This window comes from Stegodyphus dumicola, chromosome X2, assembly GCF_044657685.1.
Source record: "Stegodyphus dumicola isolate Sdum_Otavi_A_Nest chromosome X2, ASM4465768v1".
In the NCBI taxonomy this organism is placed as follows: Eukaryota; Metazoa; Arthropoda; class Arachnida; order Araneae; family Eresidae; genus Stegodyphus; species Stegodyphus dumicola.
In genome coordinates, this window is record NC_140781.1 from 176,523,382 (window position 1) to 176,545,145 (window position 21,764).

General features: G+C 30.8%; 1 protein-coding gene across 2 annotated transcripts in view; it reads left to right on the forward strand.

The window, feature by feature from the left end:
• LOC118193402 (uncharacterized) overlaps positions 1-20,787 on the forward strand; it is a 56,824-nt gene extending 36,037 nt beyond the window's left edge. Inside the window, exons 2-3 of one of the 2 annotated variants that reach the window (XM_085809183.1) lie at positions 6,655-6,699; positions 6,863-20,787. In XM_085809183.1, the coding sequence (XP_085665309.1) occupies positions 6,693-6,699; positions 6,863-8,058 (1,203 nt within the window). In that variant the 5' untranslated portion in view covers positions 6,655-6,692 and the 3' untranslated portion in view covers positions 8,059-20,787. Of the gene's footprint in view, positions 1-6,654 lie in introns of both variants that reach the window. The other variant, XM_085809182.1, reaches the window with a different exon arrangement.
• The last annotated feature ends 977 nt before the right edge of the window (positions 20,788-21,764 follow it).

Below are 21,764 nucleotides of genomic sequence, written 5' to 3' on the forward strand. Positions count from 1 at the left end.
TACAATTACCACAAGTTATTGAGAGGGGGCAGTGTTACGAAATGTACAGGCGCGGTAAGATGGCTTCCTCGCAAAGTAATTTTAGGGTTGCCATAAAATGGCAAGGGAACGCGGGGTTGTCACATTTGGCGACAAAATTGGTGATATACCATGGACGGATGAAGAACCATCTGGAACGAATACTTACCGGTTTAGCCCAGAATGTTCTCGAACACAAGCCGAAAGCTATATAAACCCTGCTGGCCTGCAGTCAGAGAGTGTGCAAGATAGAGTGCAAGTTAGTCGGTCTCATCTAGTTAGTCCATGTGGAGACGATTGAGTTGACAGCCGGGCAGCGAGTGCCGAGTGGGTCGTCGAGTGCACCGAGGGAGTCTCTTAAGCCCCGTTCACAAGAGCAGATTCGACCGGTAGCGAAAACCGGTTCTTCCAACATGTCCTGTTCACATGGCATAAGCATTAACTGCCTCGCCGAATTGGAGGTAGAACTTGGTTGAATGTTTCTTACCTCTCGGGAGCAGGGCAAATGGGGTGATTTTCCGTACTATACTGCGTGGTTCACTTAATTTTAGTTACTGCTCCCTGGACTGTCAGCGAAACAATCGCGCTGATACATGTCTGGGGATGTGATAGCATGCCCCAAAAAATTAGATAGAACTGTACAAGATACGGAAATTACAGACAAATACAGACAAGGTTATCTAATGCTAGGTATTCCAGAAATATCGTTCAAATTAAAACTAAAGTTAAGACAACTTAACTTTAGTTTTAACTTTAAAGACAAGTGCATATCGGCTTCAACGCAATAAGGGACTCGGTACCTTTTGAATGATTTTTTTTATTATTATTTAAGCATTTTCATCTACTTTTTATGAATATTATTAAATGGTTTTGTGAGACAAAATAATTTTAAGCTGAAAAAAGGTTTTTGCTAGTATTTTTTTTAATTTAAATGTTTTAAGAAAAATTTTACAATTAAAATATCTTTCTTCTCCTACAATTTTCAATGTCTCCCCCCAGTTTTTTATTGTATTTATTGGAGTGTTCTTAATAACTTCAAGGAATGATTTTGCAAATAATGAATTAGTTTCTAAGGGAAAAAAAATAAACTGTTATCTAAAATCTTTAAAACAAATATGATCTCAGTCACATTTTAATTTCAAATAATTTTTCCTTTCAGTATTTTGCAAAACCCATCCTTGTTTTTATAAAGTATATAATTTTAAGTAAGCAGTAAAAATAATAAAAAATTTAGTCCATAGCTGTATATGTTTTAGGACTTTAAGTAAAAGGATTTATTGAAAAAAATGCAAAAGGTTTCTCAGTTTGCATTTGCGGTTTAAAGAATACAAACTGTCTAAATAGACATTTAATCATTTCAAATCTTTAAAATTTTATTACTGAATTTCAATACACACATATGTATATAAATCAAACCTAGTGCTATTTATTCAATTGATAAATATAAACATAAATTACAAACCATTTTTTAAAACCTTATGTGGCCAGAAAAATTGCAAAAACTCATAAAACACAAGCAGAATTTTTCTTTACCTGTTTTTGTTTTGTAAAACACGTTCAAAAAAATTTTAATACTTTAATTAATTATAATATTGTTGCGTGCGTACGGGTTTGTAATAGATTGATAATAGTTCGTAAATGTTTGTCATTGCACTCAAATCCGATGATAGCTTAATTAAATTTATTTTATCAACATAAACACTTCAAAGTTCTGGAATTTTCCACAGAAATACTCGTACAAGTGTTTAGAATATCACTAAGTATATTCAGTAGTTATGCTTCAATCTAATAAGAATGTTAAACACAACGGAATGCAAAACGCATCTTAAGAGAAAGTTAACTCAGAAATATCTCCAATCTCGTGCTGAACTAACAACTGGCAACAATAACAAATTATATAGCATAAATAATGTCATAAAAATAGTGTGGTATAATGAGATTATTACTTTGAAACTGATGTTTCGAATTGATGCCCAAGAAGAACCAATATTTCCCATTCTGCTTCATTGCATATCTTTTAAAAAAGTAAAAAAATCATCCAATTATTCCAATTTTTTTAAATGCGAAAAGTTTGTTTTATAAGCTGTGAAAATGTCCGAAGTTTGTAACCGATATATTTTTAGATATGAAATTTTAAAATTAATGAGCATAAAAAAATCTAAAAAATATGAACGATTTTCAAAAATTCTCCCAAAATATTTTTTAAAAAATTATGCTAAAAATTTCCTTTTTTTTTTTCTCCACAGCATGTTATGGTGCAAACTATAATATTCTGAGATTCTCAGTTTATTTGTTAATATTTGCAGAAAGTCGTTTCAACTTTAAATTTGATAAAACCCTAATCCTCTAAAAATCAAAAGCGTGGCACCACACCCACAAGCAGTGTATGTACAAAGTTTGAGTTCTATATCTTATTGGGAAGCAGTTTAAAAATCCATGACCATCTTTTAACCATAGCGACAAGCACCAAGAGTGAACTAAATAACAGCTTATAAAATAATAATAATAATTAAAAAGTATATATTTTTCAGGAACCATTACGAAATTTCAGGTACCAGTTGCGAAAGTACAGATTACAAAATTAACAACAGTAAACAGCGTTGAAAATGTGTAAACAGTATTAGAAATCTGCCAATTTGGAGACGTGATTGTTCACAGAGGCTTAGGTGTAAAGGAGAAGGAAGACGGTGGTCTTCTGAATGAGTCCTAAAGGCAAAACTCTTTCATGTCTCCTTTTTCTCCCCTTGCTAACGGAAGCTGTGCGAAGGAGCATTGCATGTGAACAGGGCTTTAGTGCATCGTCAAGAGAGCATGTTGAGCTCCGGGAACGAATGAACCGAAGAGTCGGGAGCTGTGCTCTGTGCGTCGTCGAGTGCATCGCGAGTTGTAGTATCTTGAGAGTATGTGGAGTTCCGAGAACGACCAAGCAGAGTCGGGAGCTGTACTCTGGTGCTTTGCAGTAAAGCTGTCTCTACCGTGATGGCCTGATAACCTGAAGGCTGTGTTGCTGATTGTGTCAGAGTGTTTATAACAGTTCGACAACTGTAAACGAGATTTTGGAGCTGTCCTGATTAATATCGGCCAATAAAGCGTGTTTCAATACTTCATCATCAAGTGTCATCATTATTCATTCTAAATCCACACGGACCCCGTACGAACTGGTGTCAAAGAAAATAACGTAACAACTGGTGTCAGAAGAGTGAAACACAACAATATGCTCAATATAAAATTATTTTGCGATATTGCTCTTGAACTAAATTTTATGGTTTAAGTGCAAAGAACATGATCTTTAATAAATAAAGGTAACACACACACAAAAAAAAGGGAGAGGGTAGGGCCCTTTGAACGTAATTTAAAATCTGAAACCTCTTTTTTTTTTTTTAAAATGGCTCACTTTGAGTGTGAATTAACATTTTGGAGTAATATTCTTGGTGATGTGCTGACAAATATGTATTTGATTGGTTAACGTTTGAATTCTTTACTACTAAATATAAATGGTGGATACTTGAGTTTTAGTTGTGAGGCGCTGCCTTAATTGAAACATTTCAAAATTATTTCTTTTTAGCAAATGTAGAGTTCGTAAAATATTACATAAAGAAAAGCTTTCTATTGCCGATTTATCAACATTTTTTCAATTTCAAATTCAGCTTGTATACTAATTGTTTTAGGATATTTAAGAATTTTTGGATTTTTTAATATAAACATTGATAAATACCAAAGAAATAATGATAATATTTTTAAATTATGTTCGAGAAATAACTTTAAAATAAAACATTTTCATTTTCTCCTGTAAATAACATAGTTAAGCAATAATTTTAAAATAAAACATTTTCATTTTCTCCTGCCTTATTTTAAGTGACATTACTTTTCATTTTTGCAACTTCAGAATATTTTGATTTTTAGAAATAAATAAAATAATAAATGCTATAAATATAAAACACAGTTTAGGAAACACTTTTGAGAATAAAACAAAAAAATTCTACTGTAATTATTTAAAAATTAATTTCATTTGTCTTTTATTTTTTCTCATGTAATTGCATCAAAATATTTAAATGCATAAGTTTTCTCTTGCAAATTCACTTCACTTTTCTTTTCTGAAGTCCCTCCTCAAAAAAAATCTACCTTTTTACTTCTACAGAGTTGGTAGGTATTTTAGACCTAGCACCTCAGAGGGTTTAGAATGATTTAAAGGCAAGGTTTATAGACCTACAATTCCAGAAGAACGTGATGAAATTTAAAATGTCTACCTGGTATTAACATGTTATTTAGGTGTTTCATAGGAAATTTGTGATGCTTTTCATTGGAAGAATAGTAAAAACAAAAAATTTTTAATTTTCTCTTTTTTGATCATAGAAGTCTTACTCTCAGGATGTTTATCTTCCCTTTATTTTGTTATCTTTCCACTAGGCACAATCATCGAAGCAAGCAAATAAATTAGAAAACTAACAATTTATTAAAAATTTCATCTTATATGTCAAATCAAACATTGTAATGAGAATTTAGGTTCGTTCAGAACATAAAACTGATTTCTAACTGTTGTTTTTTCTGTTAATGTATAGAAGTGCAAATTTTATGTTTCAGTGCCTTACAATGATTGAACTGTAATGATGAGACACATTGGAAGCAAAATATTGCAATATAAAATTTTAAATTAACCAAAAAGCACAAACTTGTTTGGTGTAGTTTCTGAATATCAGTTGATTTCAAAGACGATCATAGATTGTTCTTGTTTCTTCAGGAGCAAAAACTTTGTTTTTTTATTTATTCCCCCTTCCTCCCCCTTTTTATTATTATTATTATTATTAATATTTGTTCTGAAGGAAAGGGACTCTTCACCTTCGAAAGTTAGTTTTGAATTTTATATTAGTGCATTTCTCTTTCAGTTTGATAAGTCATATTTTTATAAGGAATTTGCCATTGCACTTATTTCTTCTGTGAAAATAAATGTTAAAACATATTTCTGATAGTAATCCAAATAAATTTTGACATTCTCTTCTACTTTAAGTTTTCTGTTTTAAGAGAACCCAGTAATAGCCATAAAACCTTTAGAAATATAACCTTTTTTTTTTTTTTTTTTTTTTTGTCTTGTCCTTGTTTTCTCTGAACCAACATATTAAGTCTCTTTCTCCTCTTTTTAGGTAGTAAATCGGTCTTTTTCTATTGTAGTCAGATAAGTATATTCATCAGCTATAACTATATATTTCCATTTTTCACTTGCCAAAAAATTCTCATACAGCAGTCTGCAAATAGTCTTATGCTGAGAAATATGTTTCAGCATTAGGTGATGAACATCATGTTTTTTGTTGCTGTTTTGATTAGCTTTTAATCAGATTTTATAATTTTGTTCACAGTTCTTATAGAGATATTTAAAGATTTTGCAGTATCTCTTTGTGAGGCTGGATTTGCCTTTAAAACATGAGATGTGACTTAAGATTTAATAAGAGCTGTACGTACCTTTGTTGGGTATGCATTTTTTGCCTTTTTTTCTAGTCTTAAATAATTGAATAAGAGTATAAACAGTATAAAAATATAGCCTTCGATCCATTGTTTATTTTTTAGCGACATTTTAAAGAAAAGAATGTTTTTAATACTGCAGACGATAATTAAACCTTATTCTAATTTGATGCTAGTCATGTTTATGTTTTAAAATTAATACATGTAGAAAATCAAAATCATTACAAAAATGTGTAAACACCCTCTGTATGTTTTAAAACTGTGTTCTCTCACTCGTAAGTATTGTATTGATATTTTCTCTCTTGTGACAAAAAGAATTGAAAAAATGTTCTGAAAATCCTATTTTGCTCCCAGATTTTAGTGTGATATAGAAAACAAACATGCATTGCTTCTTTCCTTTTTTAAATATTATGTTGTATAATGACTCACCTTAATGTGTTAAAATATAATATTTTTCCACTGAAAATGTCCTTTCTGACATCTCTAAAGAAGTGACATATGCCAATATCTTCCTGCTTGAGATGGCTATAATAATGTAAATGAATGCAAGTTATCCTGTGCAAGAAAAATGCACTTAATCACCCTGCTACAGATAATTATCTACAGACTCAATTGCATAAAATTAAGATTTAGATAATTAAATTTGATCTATACCTGCCCCTTCAGAATGCCTGTTATATCCTACATCATTATAAAAATTAAAATGAATATTTTTTTAAAATATATATATTTATGCAAAAATCTCATTATACTTGTAATTGGAGACTCAGCTAGAAAGCATTTCAAAATTGGCATTTTATTGTTTTAATGAAACAATTTTTTTAAGATTTAAGTAATCATTAATTTTCTAATTTGTAATCAATTATCACAAAGCACTCTAGATCTATAGTTTTGGAAGGATATCTTCATGAAAGATTTCCAAAGGAAAATTACCTCATTGCATAGGAAAACCATGAAAATACCCATGTAGGCTTTATCTTCCTCTAAGAATTCAATTATACATGAAACTACTCCAATTGTTTTATCTTGTTGGTTAATATTTTATGTTTTTTATTAATTATGCACACTACACTTAAAGGCTTATTATTTAATATGCATATCAGGGATTGCAAATTATATAATAAATGATTTCTGTTATTTTTTATTCTTCTCAAGTTTCTTCAACATACTTTTTTTTTCCAGGCACTTCCAAGAATTTGGAAAAGATGTCGGCATCTTAAATGCATAGTATCCCTTTTTATTTACTTACTAATAAGTTTGATTGTTTTTCTATATTTGAAATCGCAAATTTTTCCTGATCCTGTGTTTTGTCCTGTGCAGAACTATAGTAACAAAACTGATATTGAACTGATTTCTGAAATTAAAGCTTTCTTGACAACATTTTTGAAAGATACACGCTCAGATGAAGAGGATTTTATGAAGAAGAAAAAATGGCAAGAAGTAGCAAAAGAGATCTTTGTCTATTCTGCATTTATTGAAAAATGTCCCTCAGATTTACCATTACCTGCTTCATATTGTGTAAAATATATTGGAATTACTTTATCTAATAGAAGTAATACAGATTCTTCTGCATCCAATTTAAAATGTGGTTTTAAAACTGAATCTCGTATTGTAAAGACTGGATTTGCTGTTTCTGAGAAATTACCAGAGGATCATTTTAAACCATGCTCTGCTGCCTTTTTTTATTGTTCTCTTAAAGAAATACATGATGTTTTCTCATGGCCTGAATATGCTACTCTATTTGAATCGTCAATTTTAGCATGGATTCCAGTAGAACATATAAGAAACTTAACTGTTAACTTAGCTTTAAATGTATGTGTAAGACCAATTTATGACAGCTACTCTATTTTGCACTTGATTGAATTTTTAGCATACCATTCTACTATGGGTATTGATCATTTTATACTATACCACCATAACACAACCCATTCAATGCAGATGCTTTTCAAATTTTTAATGGTTTTTAATATGAGTATTGAGATTTTGCCATGGGACATACCTCTTAATAATGATTTAATTCATGAATATGGCCAAATTGTTTTTACCCAGGACTGTATATCTCGTAGCAAACATAAATTCAGCCATGCCCTTATAGTTGATTTAGATGAATATATCGTACCAAAAATCCATCCAAATATAAAACATTTATTAGAATACTTAGATAATCAGCATCAAAATGCTGGAAGCTATACTATTCCTATGGTATTATTTTGTCAGGAATTTCAATTTGAAAAGTCATTATCATCACCTTTTCACATTTTATATCATAATAAGAGACAGAAAACTCCATGGAAACATTGGTACAGGTCTAAGTATGTTGCAAAACCTGATAGAGTGCGTTATGGGGGTATTCATTTTGTATGGAAACATTCTGATGATTGGCAAGAAATTCCAGTCACTGATTCACTGGTTATGCTTCATCATTACAGACATTGTTGTGGAATGTTACAAACCTGGTTTCTTCATTTATTTAAATTTTATGTTTTAAGTGATAATGTAGTGATTGATAATAGTTTGATAATCCATAAACCTGAAATTCTAAATCACAGGCTGTTAAATTTTTTTAAATATCCATTAATGTCCTGAATTTGTTATGTCTGTATATATGTCTGTCTTAGCAGTACCACTGTTGTTTTCTTGTTTTGATGCTATTCTTATTAAGCAAATTAAAACTAGCTGTGAAAATTTGATTTTATTCAATTGAAAGCTACACATTTGGTTTGGTACTAATAATAAACTACACTTTCATGCAAGATTTCAAATATTATACAGGAAATTCTCTTCAGAAAGAACACTTTCATTTATATCATATGCAGCAGGAACCAGTGTATAAAACTCAAGAACTTTTGAGGTTGAAACACTAAAAAATATCGGGTTTTAACAAATGTTTCCCACCACCACAAATATCGTTTGCAAAGGCCATTCACGTTGGCATGTTTAAACATATTTTGTCAAATGATTTTTGGTATATGAAAGAAAGAGACTTGCTTTAGAATACCGTGTTGTGAAATTTGTAAAAAAATATCATTATTATTAAACACAAAGTGTCTGAAATGGGACTATCACACTACCAGATTAGAACCATCATTTACTTCCAGTTCTGTTGCAGAACTTGAGCTGCAACAGAACAAGAACTTGCTTGCAGTCGAGAGCTTGCTAAGGAGTTAGATGTTAGTGTCATGACTGTTAGTCACGCTATGCATTGCATTAACTTGATGTACAAGTTGAATCACTGGGTGCAGCATGAGCTGACTCAAGCAGATAAGGACAAACATGTTCGGGCTGTTCAAATATCGACTCAAGGACAAAATTCTGGACCTGATTGTCACTTTTAATGAAAACTGGATTTACTTCTACAACACAGGCTAAAAAAAAGGATGTTGGTCTGCACCCGGTTAGCCCACCGGCAGCGTCGCAAAGCACAGTTTAACTAACAAGGAGTTCATGCTTTGTGTCTGGCTGGTATTATCCACAAAGAGTACCTGGCAAAAGGTAAAACCCTCAACAGTAAGGTGTACAATGAGATGCTAGTCTGTGTTGATGCTGCTATCAAGGAAAAACATCAAACTGAGTTCTGGCACAAAAAGGTGATGTTCCATCGAGATAAAGCAAGACCATGTGTGTCTGCATTCACTGGCTGGACCTCTGTATGGGACTCCAATGGGATTTTTTACCACATCCACCATATAGCCCGACATTGCTCCTTTAGACTTCTATCTTTTTTCACACTTGCAGCTACATATTGTTGGTGCTGTCTTCCATTCTGCACAGGACATTCATAATGAGATTGATCTGTTTTTGGACTCGCTGCCACCAAGTTTCTGGGCTGAAATCTTTGAAAACTACCAAAACTTTGGCAGAAAATCATAGATTTGGGTGGTGATTACTATGTGCACTTAAAGATACTGCTTTCGTGTTTTTTTATCTTTATTAAAAACTTTTTTTGGCACAAAACTTTCATTATAACCAGATACTTAGGAAAAATTCATAAGCAAATTATACACCTTAGTTTCAATTAAAAATTTTATCTTAGAAAATTTTTCCTCGAATTCTGAGTAATAGCTGTCCTTGAGCTCCTATCACTTATTTTTGTTATATATATGGTATCCCACTAAAAGTGCCAAATATAATATGTCCAAAAGAATATGCTTAGGAAACAGAAAATATTTTGCATAATAACAACAGGTAAATGTTCCAGTTTAAAAATGTCATGTTTGATCTGACCTAGTAACTGTGGCATATTGTTCCTGTCAGTTCATTTCACAGTTTCATTTTTAACTTAGTTAACAGGGAACTCCACACAAAGCAACAGTGAGTTTTGATTGTGAAAATTCATTGCAAGAACTGCGAGCATTATGCACAGACTGTTAGAAAGTATCGTGCAGGCTTTGGACATGAACGTGCACCTTATAAAACAATAGTTCAAGATTGATAAAGAAATTTGAGGACACAGGTTTGACAGCCGACATAAATCGCTACACTCTCAATCTAGCCAGTCTCTTGAAAACATTGCTGTTTTGCATGGTAATGTTATTGCAAGTCCCAGAGAATCTAAACTTAAAAGAAATAACAAAAAATAATAATAATAAATAAAAATAAAGAAGAAATTTATTGTGTCATTAGCCATCAGGATAATCAGATATGTGAAAATGTGATTACAAATTTCATTGAGAGAGCGTGGTGCTGCAGAGCAAGCATTAGAGGACATATGCCATACATTATTTTTCATTCTTAAATTGGAACATTTACTTACAGTACATACGTTAAACAATTTTCCATTTTCTTAATATAAAGTATATCGTTGGGCATATTAAATCTGGTCCTTTTGTTGGAACACCCTACATATTGGAAACTTCAAATTGAAGTTCAATCTAGAATTCTAACCTGTTAGTACAAATTGAAGTCTCATCTAGAGACTTTACTGTATTCTTAAGTATGAAATGTTTAGTCTGAATGAAGGATTTATTTACGGAAATCTAACAGTGTACATGAATTCTATTGAAAGTAGTGTGAAGCAATAATCAGACATTTATATACAGAACAAATATTTAGAATGTACGTAATTTTATAAAATTATCTGCTTTCTGAGGGCCGCAATGGCAGTTTCTCAAAACAAAAAATTTCTTCTTGTGACCATAATAAGGAGCTAACTTACCTTATATTTAAAAACAAGTATCTTTTGTATCTGTGTTATAACATTTGGTTTCTTAGTTCCAGTGTGCTTAAAGCTCTTCCAACACTTACAAGAAAGTCACTGACACAACACATTGGCTTGTGCTAATTTAAGTTTCTACTTAGTTCTTTTTATATCATATCAGATTTCCATCTTATTATTTATAGCATAAATTGTTTGACAGAAAAATGTGCATATTCTTAACAGGCATGCAATTATACAAAATAACTAATAGTTTAAAGTTTTACCACTTAGCTGCAACTTATCTACTTAATAGTCTTCTGCATTGCTGCACTGAGAAAGAAGATGCATTCAGCAATCATCTAAAGTGAATTTGAGGTAAAAAAAAAATTCAGTTGAAGATTATTTTATGAGGAGATAAAACTGGTACTCTTGTGAATGGCACTTCCTTTGGCACAAATAAATGGTAAATACCTCTGTAATATTTCAGTTGTGATTGCTTTTGTTTTTTTATTTCAAAACCTCTAAAATTATCTGCCTGTAGTTGTGTTTGTGGAGAGAATGGTGGCTTTATCCCTTTTAATTTTTATTTTTCTCATATATGAATATTCGTTTTTAAAAAGGAAAATAAAATTTTCAGAGAGAGTGCTTTAATTTTGGTTTAAATCCAAGTGTGTGTTCTGTTAGAAGTAACTTTTCTTTTAAACACAGGTGTGTAAGCTAAATTTTGGCCAATTTCTACAGAAGATTACTGAATACCTTTTCCTCAATTTTAATTGTTATTTTATTTTAAGTAACATGGATAACATAAAATTTTGGTGTACATTCATGTTTATCCTTTGCTAAAAATAGCGATTCTAGTGTTTAATGCATGTGTGTAGTATTATTTTTCTCATAGGTCTATATATCACAGGCTGCTCTTATTTTATATCATGGTTTAAAGCTCAGGCTTTTAGAAATATTTTGCAAGTATTATGTACTTCTGAAAGTATACTTTCATCATCAAACATGGGATATTTTATTTTATTATCAAACTGGTAAATGAAGAAATGTTATTTCGAAAAGTTTGCTAAAATTCAGTGTGCAGTTCTTAGTAATATTCATATCTGTGTTTACTTCTTAAATGTACTTATTTAATCTGTCTGTTTGTAACATGAAGGATTTATGTATAGATGCATAGAGCAATTTGTTATTACATATTTAATTATTAAGTTTTAATTTATGTGTTTAAATTTTTGCGAAGTTATTCTTTCAAATGTATTTTCTGTTGTGCATGTGCATAAATGGCATCAGCCAGCTTATTTTCAAATTTTGTATTCTAAGCTAGCGTTTATATAATTTTGATGGCTGCAAATTCTAGAGTAGTTTTAGGGTATAAAAAATGTTATAAGTCTGCAAAAGATCTTGATTGTTTTGTTCATCAATGTTAATTTTTATATGCACTCAAATCTAGATTCAATAATTACTCAGGAGACAGCCTTATTTTTTTTTTTTTTAATCTGGAGGAACTAATACTGGCTTATAAGCATATATTGAAGTGAAAAAAATTTAGATACTCATCTCAATGTGAATATGTCACTAAGGTGAAATAATCAATAATATTGATATACAAAGTCCAGTTTTAAAAGTTTTAAAAATTGATTCATTAGTGTTTTTTGAAAAAAGAAATCTTAATTAAAGAAATCTGGTTAAAATATACTGTTTCAAAATTTTGCGCTCGGTATTCTTCTGTTATATTTCAGGGAAACATTAAATGCTTCATCTTCTAATTAACAATTAGGTATAAATGTTGCTCCCATCTTTAAGCCAGAAGAAACACCCACAAATGAGAATATTGTATTGAGTCATGCATAATATGAAAATTGGCTGCTCTACAAAATAACAATTTACATTTTCAACAGCTCTTAATAATTGTTGACAATTTGCATTCAGTTTCATATTGTATTGAAAATCCAACTTTTTAAAATCTATTCTTTATAGTGTTTGTGGTCACTTCATTTCCTGAATGTAGGGTAAAACTCATCAAATGAAGAATTTTGAGTTTATATGTCCGAGTTTGTTATTTCTTTTCCAAATTTTTCCAATATTTATCTAAGCAATAATTTCTTTGAATTATTCCGATGTGCGAGATGCAAATGTACAACAATGAAAATGAAATTTGAAAATCATACTGACAGTATCTTCTTGAAATGTTAAAGATCTTTCTTAGAGAATTGTTGACTAATGAGTTTTGTGCCAAAATATGCAAAATCATGCTTCCTAAGCTCATCTTACTCTCTTGACCTGATCCTCATGCATTTTTTTCCTGTTTCCAAAATTGAGATATGCTTCAAAAGAAGAAAGCTACTTCACTGTCAACAATATCGAAAATTCGCAGATAGAGCCCCACCAGTAGTTGAGTGACAATAACTACTAAATACTGGTGCTGTGGTTTCACTCGGGCAAATGGACTGACTATATATAATAGTTTTTAGAGGTTCTTCCCATGTGTAACATGAGTACAGGTTAGTTTCACATAGAAAATCCACTGATGATTTCAACATTTTAATTGAATTACATTATCATGTTTTGATTCAAAAATTGGAAATTTGGCATCGGGAGTGCTGTATCATTGAAGATAAAGATAGACCTTGAATATAAAAGTCTTAAATAAGTTGGAAATGAGCGAAATTATAAAATTAAAAATATGAAACCGTAATTTATGAAATAAAAAGCAATTATGATCTACAGGGTATCAAAATTTACAAAAAAGAAAAAAAACTTAATATTTATTTCTTTACTTTATTAAACGTTTCTTTCAATGTAAGTTGTTTAAGTTGCTTCGTTTTATGTGCTAATACTTTCTCTTTAATTCTATAAACAGACATAATTTCTTGTTCAGTTACAAAGTTCCGTTGCTCAAGTCCTGTAATTGCTGTGCCGAGAATACCAAATAACTTTAACTTGTCAATCAAATTTTTTTCATTTTCACTTAACCTCTCTGTCACTTTCTTCATGCCTTTATCCATTTTTTGCAGCAATTCAACTTTTTGTTTGATGGACATCGAAACATGCTTTCTCTTTGTAGATCCTTTGGCAGCTCCAGAATTGGAAACTCCTTTTGACATAATCGAAAGTTCAAGCTTACTTTTTATAAAATTGCTCTAACGGTCTGCAAAAAATAAAAAGCCGGATCCAATTAGAAGATTAAGGAACAATGCAATCTGCAGCATTAACTAAAATAGATAATTAGATAATTTTAGCCTAGTGTATACCGTTCATTATACATTAAACGTGCATGCATGCGTAAATGTATTATGCACATTCATAACAAATATGCGCATGCGCAGGAAGTTTGTAGCTTTGAGGTCCGGATTAAAGACTTTGTACTGTACTATCCTTAGTTTGAGAATAGTGTAATGGAGCTCTTCCATTTATTGCTGTGACATCCAAATAGCTGGAACTCGTACAGCATGCATAAGAATATCAGATTTGTCGAACGAGATATCCAACATTGTACCAAATCTGAAATTAATTATATTCAGTGAGAAACAACATGTCTTCCTGTCTTTCAGAATCTTAATCAATCTATGCTTTGATGCATTTCTGAGACACTAACTCGGCAAAGAGAGATACATATTTCAGGTCTTGTATGATCCTAGTGCTTTGATATTTTTTTAAACCTGAAACATAAGGAAATCCTATTATGATGGCATATTTTGATTATCTAGATTAGCATAAGCATATAATTTAAACACAATGCTTAAAAATAATTTTTGTGTTTTGCTAAGAACTGGAATAAATTTGTTCAGTCTTTAAATTGGAAAAATATATGTCACACAATTTGTAAGATAAACTGCTAGTCCATATATTTGTACATTAAAAAGTTTATTTGCAGTTTTCCTAAAGCAATGAATTACTAACACTAGATTGCCCAAGGAAGTCATTTTGGCTGCTGCTTTTTAATTTCAATTAGAAAAACAATTAAGTATATAATGACACAATCTCTTAGAATTTTGTGACTGACATATAAATGCGTTTATTAGTAATGGTACTTAACCCCCTTCTTTCATTTCCGGTATATATATGTTTTATACCTATATTGGCCCAAAGCAGTCATTTTTACTGCTTGAAATTTTAAATAATCAAATGATTCTTATTATTGAATTGAGTAAATTTCTTATATGACCAGTTCAGCTCTGTATTGAAATAACAGTTTCCATTTTTTTCAGTTACCATCACATGATAACATACAAGTACATGATAAATTGTCGATTTGGGTGTATACGTGATAAGTTGCAGTTTCTCAATAAGCTAAAGTAGTACATGTGATTCGAATCTCAGTGAATGTTCTGAAACTTGTCAAACCATATACAAGCTGAGGAAGAAATATCATGACTGATAACTTTTCCACTAGCATGTCACTCGCAACAAAATTTACTATTAGAGTAAATAGTAACTCGCAACAAAATTTACTATTACAAAAAAAAAAAACAACTCTAATTTTTACTATTAGAGGAAACAAAAGAGAACTACCCAAGTCAGCCAAACAAACGAAGAGTAACATGCCTCGTTTTTTCACTCTGATATATATAAATCAGAGAATTGTGTTCTTACAATATATAAAAGCAAACCAAATAAAAGTGTAGCCGTTCTTAGCATAAATTTGTGAAAATTGATAAAAGTAGTAAAAAAAGTTACCAGAATCTATGTAATTTTATAACAGCACAAAATTTGGAGTTGATATGACAGATCAAATGGCTAGAAAATATACAGTAAAAGCTAGTTCTCGTAGATGGCCCCTCCAAATATTTTTCTATATTTTAGGTTTGGCTGCTGTAAATGCTTGGATCATTTACAAAGAAATGACAGAAATACAAATACAACGAAAAGAGTTCTTGTTTCAATAGCAGAACAGCTTTCCACCGAATACAGAGCTGCAAGACAGAAAAAGTCATCAGAACATAAAAAAGACCCACAGAGATCAACTGCAACATCATCAAATGCAACCCATGCTAACAAACGCAAAATTTGTCAAGTACGACTTTGCCACAACAACAAAACAAATAATATATGTGAAAAATGTCAAAAGTACGTTTGCGGAAGATATACACGTAAAAAGATTTCCACTTTCAATTGCAAAAAATGTACAAATAATAATACATAAATTATTTTTTTTCCAAGTGAAGTAATTTTTTTATTGTTAATATTTACTAATAACTGTAAATAATATAAAAAATATTAAAAATTAACTTTAAACAAATTTCTTTACACATTAGTTATTCTTTCAGAATGCAGTTATTTTGACTGCTTTTTTTGGGCAATATAGGTATATACTAAGTTTCAGTCTTCCTAGTGTTAAATCATACTGCTGCCCAGATGGTAAAGTGGTCAGAGGAGCTGAGTGCGGCACCAAAAATGGTCTTGGTTTGAATGCCAGAGAAGGCATGGTTGTAACTGTGCATCCCATCATAAGAGGCAATGGTGGCCACCTATTGGGTGCCTCCACAATAAAATGGCCACCACTTCTGGCCTTAGAAGTGGTCATTGTCGAATAGACAAGTGTCCGCCATTATACTAAAAAAAAATTAAATCATACTTCTGAAGAATGTGCAGCCTTATGTAAATTATGATGGATTTCTGAAAAATATGTTGCTACAATATACATTGCTATGATTAAGAGTGATTAAAATTAATATTTTGAAACAAAAGGCTTTATAATGAATATCCAGTATTAATTCCAAGCAATATTACTTCATTTCAGTATTTAGTATGCCCTATAGTTTTTTATAATTCACAGATTCTTTTGGGCATTCCATCTATAAAGACTTTGCAGTGCTGCTGTACATCTTTGTCATATATTCATATTATCCATATTCTGTGGGCTCTTTGAATTAATTAAGCCATGTGTGTTAATTGTTCATGGATTTTATTATTGAAAGTGTTCCATATTCCTTCAACAGATCTTATATCAGGCAATTTGCAGGCCACTTAGAGCCTTTGGAAATGAAATAATTTTTTGGTATCCTGATTGTACTGAAAAGAGGCATTATCTTCTGAAAAAATTGCCACCCTTTGAGGAAACCATTCATTAACTGTAGAAAGAAATGCGTTTCCAAGATCTCCTTGAATTTTTGTGAATTTACACTCCCTTTAATTATTTATTGTGTCTATATAAGTAGTTCTAAATCATGAATAATAGAAGGTACTCCACCTTAGTTCAAATGCAGCCAACTTTGCTTCTTTTTATACTCTACAAACATGTATCTTTAAGTATTAGGTTTAATTTTTCATTTAGAAAAACAATCTTCTAGGGGGAAAATATTAAGAAAAATAAAAGAAATGTACCTCATTTAGGAAGCAAGAGAGTAAGAGGTTTCAAAAGATTAAAAAATGAATAAACTTCGTGTGAATGAGAAAAAAAAAATTAAATCTTCAATGAATAAATACTATGCTTGAATTTTGAAAAGGCCATGTGATGTAAGTTTGGGTCCAAGAAAATCATTTCGATTAATATCTTGATGTGTCCTTTCCATTCCTTATTTAAATCTTTCTATATACCCATTTAATCTATTAAATTAATTTAGTAAAATAATGCAAAAATAAGTAATCTAAAGATTAAAATAAATATAAAAAACTTAAAGGAAAAACAGTAGATTGAAATGAATGAATAAAATCAATTTAATCTGAATATTAAATTTATTATACTAGTGAAGTAAAAACATATATAAGTAACTATTCAAATAAGATCAATCTTTTTAAAAGAAAGAAAAATGCATAGAATTTATGTACATTGAAGAGATTAAAAACATGTTGCCACTTCTGTTTTTGAAATGAGGTATCATAAATTTAATTTAAAAACATTGCTTCTGAAACAAGTGCTGCGGGAAAAACTTGTTACATAATAATATAATAATAAGTAGTGTTATTTAAATAATCACTTGTAGCTTTCTGTACACATTTTAAATACAAACTGGTTGCTTTTTGTGATGTGTATATGGTAGCTATATTTAAAGAACCATTCCCTGTTAAGGTTATCTGGTTTATAATAATTTAGCATTAGTAATATAACCATTAAGCTGTGATGATGACTGTTTATATAATTCATATTGTGTTTATTAATATATTAAAATGCTCCTGTTTCATGTATAAAATCAAATGCATATTGTTGTTAAATATAAAGATGATCTGTACGTGAAGTATTAAAAGATTAGTGTACGTACAACTGGTAGTACTAAAGTAGCTAGTATTGTTATTAATGCTGTTAATCTTTTTTCATGGGGAAGGGGGCTTGTCAAAAGCAGTTAGCATGTAGGATTTAAATATTATAATGCACCCAAATTTAGCCTTTGTTTTTATTTATGTCTGTCTAACAATAATTTTTGCTCACAGTTGTTGTTGTTGTTGTATATTAATTGATCTTTGAAAATTTGCATTCACTTAAAATAGGTGCACTGCGGGGGGGGGAGTTTTATCCTCCCATTCTACTGAGCCGATTGACGAAATTCAACTTGCATTTTTTATGTTTCAAAAACGCGACTTAGGACATGTATTAGATTTATATTTAACAAATATTCTCTCATTCGTATAAAGCTGATTTAAAGCTAATTTAAATTTTAAATTATGAAAATTTAATTGTATACAAATAAAAGATTAATTATTGCTGCGAACTAATTTGCAATATCATTTAAATTCAGAGAGCGTATGTAAATTATGTGTAAGTATCTAAAACCATGAAAAAATATTTAATAATCCAAAAAATTAATCCTATTTCCCCCCCCCCCAGATTTATTTATAGCATTGTGCTAACATAGGTATTTTGACACAAAATCGGACTTTTTCTGAAATAACATACCAATTGTCGTAAAAATTTCGCAAGTAATTTTTTAAAAAATTAGCTCTCAAAATTTTAGCTCCTCAATGTTAATTGAATCTGGTATATATTTATTAACCTCTCTTTTTTTTTTATTATACTTATTTGAGTCTTCCTTTCTGATTTCGAAATTTAGGTTCATTCCAAATAAAATTCGCCCATTTTTTATGATTTATTTTTTTAATTTGTATTTCAATAATTTTTATAAATTTTTCGAAAAAAATTTTAAATTATAATCTATAAAATTCTTACCATCATCTGAAAGTAGATAGCTGCAACGAATTAGAGTTTTTTTATTCAAAATTTCCAAAGATATACGTGAATTTATATAATGGCGCGTTTTGAAATTTGCCATATTTGTTGGAAGGGATAATAACGTCAAATGTGGTTTAACATTTATTCACACTTTGTTAAAATTATTTGAAAGTAGAACAATGTGACTTTTCCCTCTCATGCACAATGTAAAAAGGGAAAGGAAAATAGGTTGCCATATATTAAGAAGGTCGCAAAGTGACGTAAACGGAAAAAAAAAAATGCACAAAGATAAATTTTTGAAGTTCTCCTTAAATTTCACACTAAATTTTGTAAAATTTAACATGTAGGCATAATTTGAGTCGTAGAATCGAAATATAGAAAGTAATTTCAGAAGAAGTCTGATTTTTGTGTCAAAATACCTGTATTAGGACAACGCTATGTGTAAATCTAATATATATTCTGCATCGGCGCTTTCGCGACATGAAAAACGCAATTTGAATTTCGTCAATTGGCCTAGTAAAAGCTTTTTTTTTTTTTTTTTTTTTTTTTTTTTTATTGGCAGCGTATGTGTTTTTCACTTTTACGTAAAGGAAATTCTTTTCTAATAAATAAAATTTAAAAAAAAAAAAAAAAAACTGTGTCTGTCATATATTACTTAGTTTTCCATTTTTATTTTTACAATGAAAATATGTATATTAATATCTACATTTAATTCAGACAGTTTCTTGGTCCCCCCCTCTTGAAAATTTTCAAAAATCAGCACTTTAAATAAATTGCTTTAAAACAAAATAAGTGTCAAATTTATTTTGATATTATAATTAAATCTGCAGTATAATGCCATTACTATGTAGCTCACTAACAGAGCTCAAATAGCGTTGGAGCCCGGCTCCTGTACTTGTCAATTTTTTTATAAATCTTTTAGTTTGAGTATATCGAAGCCCTAAATAAGAGGGCTTTGGTAACCGATTATGTATATATATGTGTGTCGTTATAATGCTTATTATATCGCATTTAACTCCTGATTATATCAGTTTAGGATTCTCCCTTTAATGAGTGCCCACCAGCGGCCGAGCGGTAAAGTCGCTGAACACTGGTAGTTCGGTCCGAGGTTCGAATCCCGCGAACGGGCTGGCTGCATGGGTGTTTTCGTGGTTTTCCCCATGTGTAACGTGTATACGAGCCAATTTCCCATTAGAAAGTCCTCCACGAAGGCATCCCTTCCCTTAGGCAGATAGCCCTAGTGTGCTTTGCCATAATTAAATACACCAAATACACACCACCCTTTAATGAGTGCTATCAACTACTTTATTGCTTTTAGTCATGACAAGCATTATTAGAGTAAAATGCAATTCATTTGCCCTTGCTAGATGTACTCTGAAAATAGTACACACGCAAAACATGAAAGTTTCCTTTGACATGTAGAATAGGTAAATCCGCTTGAAGAAACTGTCTGATGTTCATGTCACACAATTAGAGAAATTTGATGATCTGAGCTAAAATAGATTTAGCGTCGAAAAAAATGAGTAATTTGTGATCCTAAATGTTAGAAAACACTCATCTTGTTAAAGTGTTCAGACATATTTCCTTGTATGTGATTACTTTGTAGTAGATCTGATATTTTGTATTTTATTTATTTTTGTTATCTAAATGCTTCCAGAGAAAGTGGGGTTTATTGTGAGACTTTTTAACATTTAGTACAAATATTTACTTGTAAGTGTGCTTTTTTATCTGAAAACTACTATTTTCTCATAAAGCGAGTTGTTGCATGATGTTCTTTGTAACTTATACCATGGTAGCTTTATATTTCAGTCATAGCTGTAAAAAGTGGTTAAATTATGGTATTAAACCTCCTGTATATTGAAACATTCACTTTATTAAAGTATAATCTATACTGCTGTAAAAAATTCATAATGTGAAGCGGTGATGAAATAAAGAGCTTTTTTACATATTTGTTACAAACTGACATCTGGAAATCCGAATCATCTGGTTTTATATATACATATAAACAATTTTACAATTATATGCTTGAGCTACTAATTAATGTCTTTCATTGTTAATAAAGTTATTTTTCTTACGTTTGGACTGCTTCCTTTGTGCATTACGCGATATATCGATCACGACATTCATTCTGTGATGAATTAATGAATGTTCTTTAATGAATTTGCATTGCTTTTTGAACATAAATGGATTTCTTTATATTACATTTTAAACTATGAACGTCTGGGCATGTAGTACCGTAAAGACTTACTTTGTTGCTTATTTTACTGGAAATTTTCTGGTAATTATACCATATGATAGGAACCATGTGACTGCTTCTCAGTATTATTTATCCCGTTAAAAAAAGTGGTTAAATTATGGTATTAAACCTTCTGTCTATTGAAACATTCACTTTATTGAAGTATAATCTATACTGCTGTAAAAAAAATTCATTGTGATATGATCCCTCGAAACGTTTTCCCTCAATTTTATGTTGAAAAATATGTGACAAGATTTGAAAGGGAAAAAAATACTTTTTTTTTTTTTTTTTTTTTTTTTTTTCCTCTCTTCTAACAAAATGATTAATACAGAATTATATCATTGGCTTCTGAGCAGAGTTCTGATGAAATATCACTTGCGTTATAATAAGAACCTAGGTAATATTTTAAGAGAATAAATGCAATTAGGATTTATCATCAGGCCCGCGCCAACAATAGGTGCAAGGTCGTGCGGCGTCAAGTCAAAAAGGCTTCGGGCAATCATTAAAACAAGGAGTTCGTCTTGCTGTCTGAACAGAAAAATTCTTTTCTTGTTTGAACGCCCCTCCGAAAGTCGACTTTGGTAAAACCTGGGAAGCTACTGATTAGGATCTGTACCTAGGCAGTTTCGACCACGATTATTTAAAATCAGTTTCCACAGTACTGGAGTCATCGCTAGCGATGGCTGTTTCAGGCTCGGCAGGAACCATATGGCGTTCTCCTCTGTTCCGCTGGTTGTAGTTGAGCTATATATTTATGGTTGACCGGGGCAAAACATCCCATTCGGTGCAGTAGGTGAATTCAGCAAGCCTTTAAA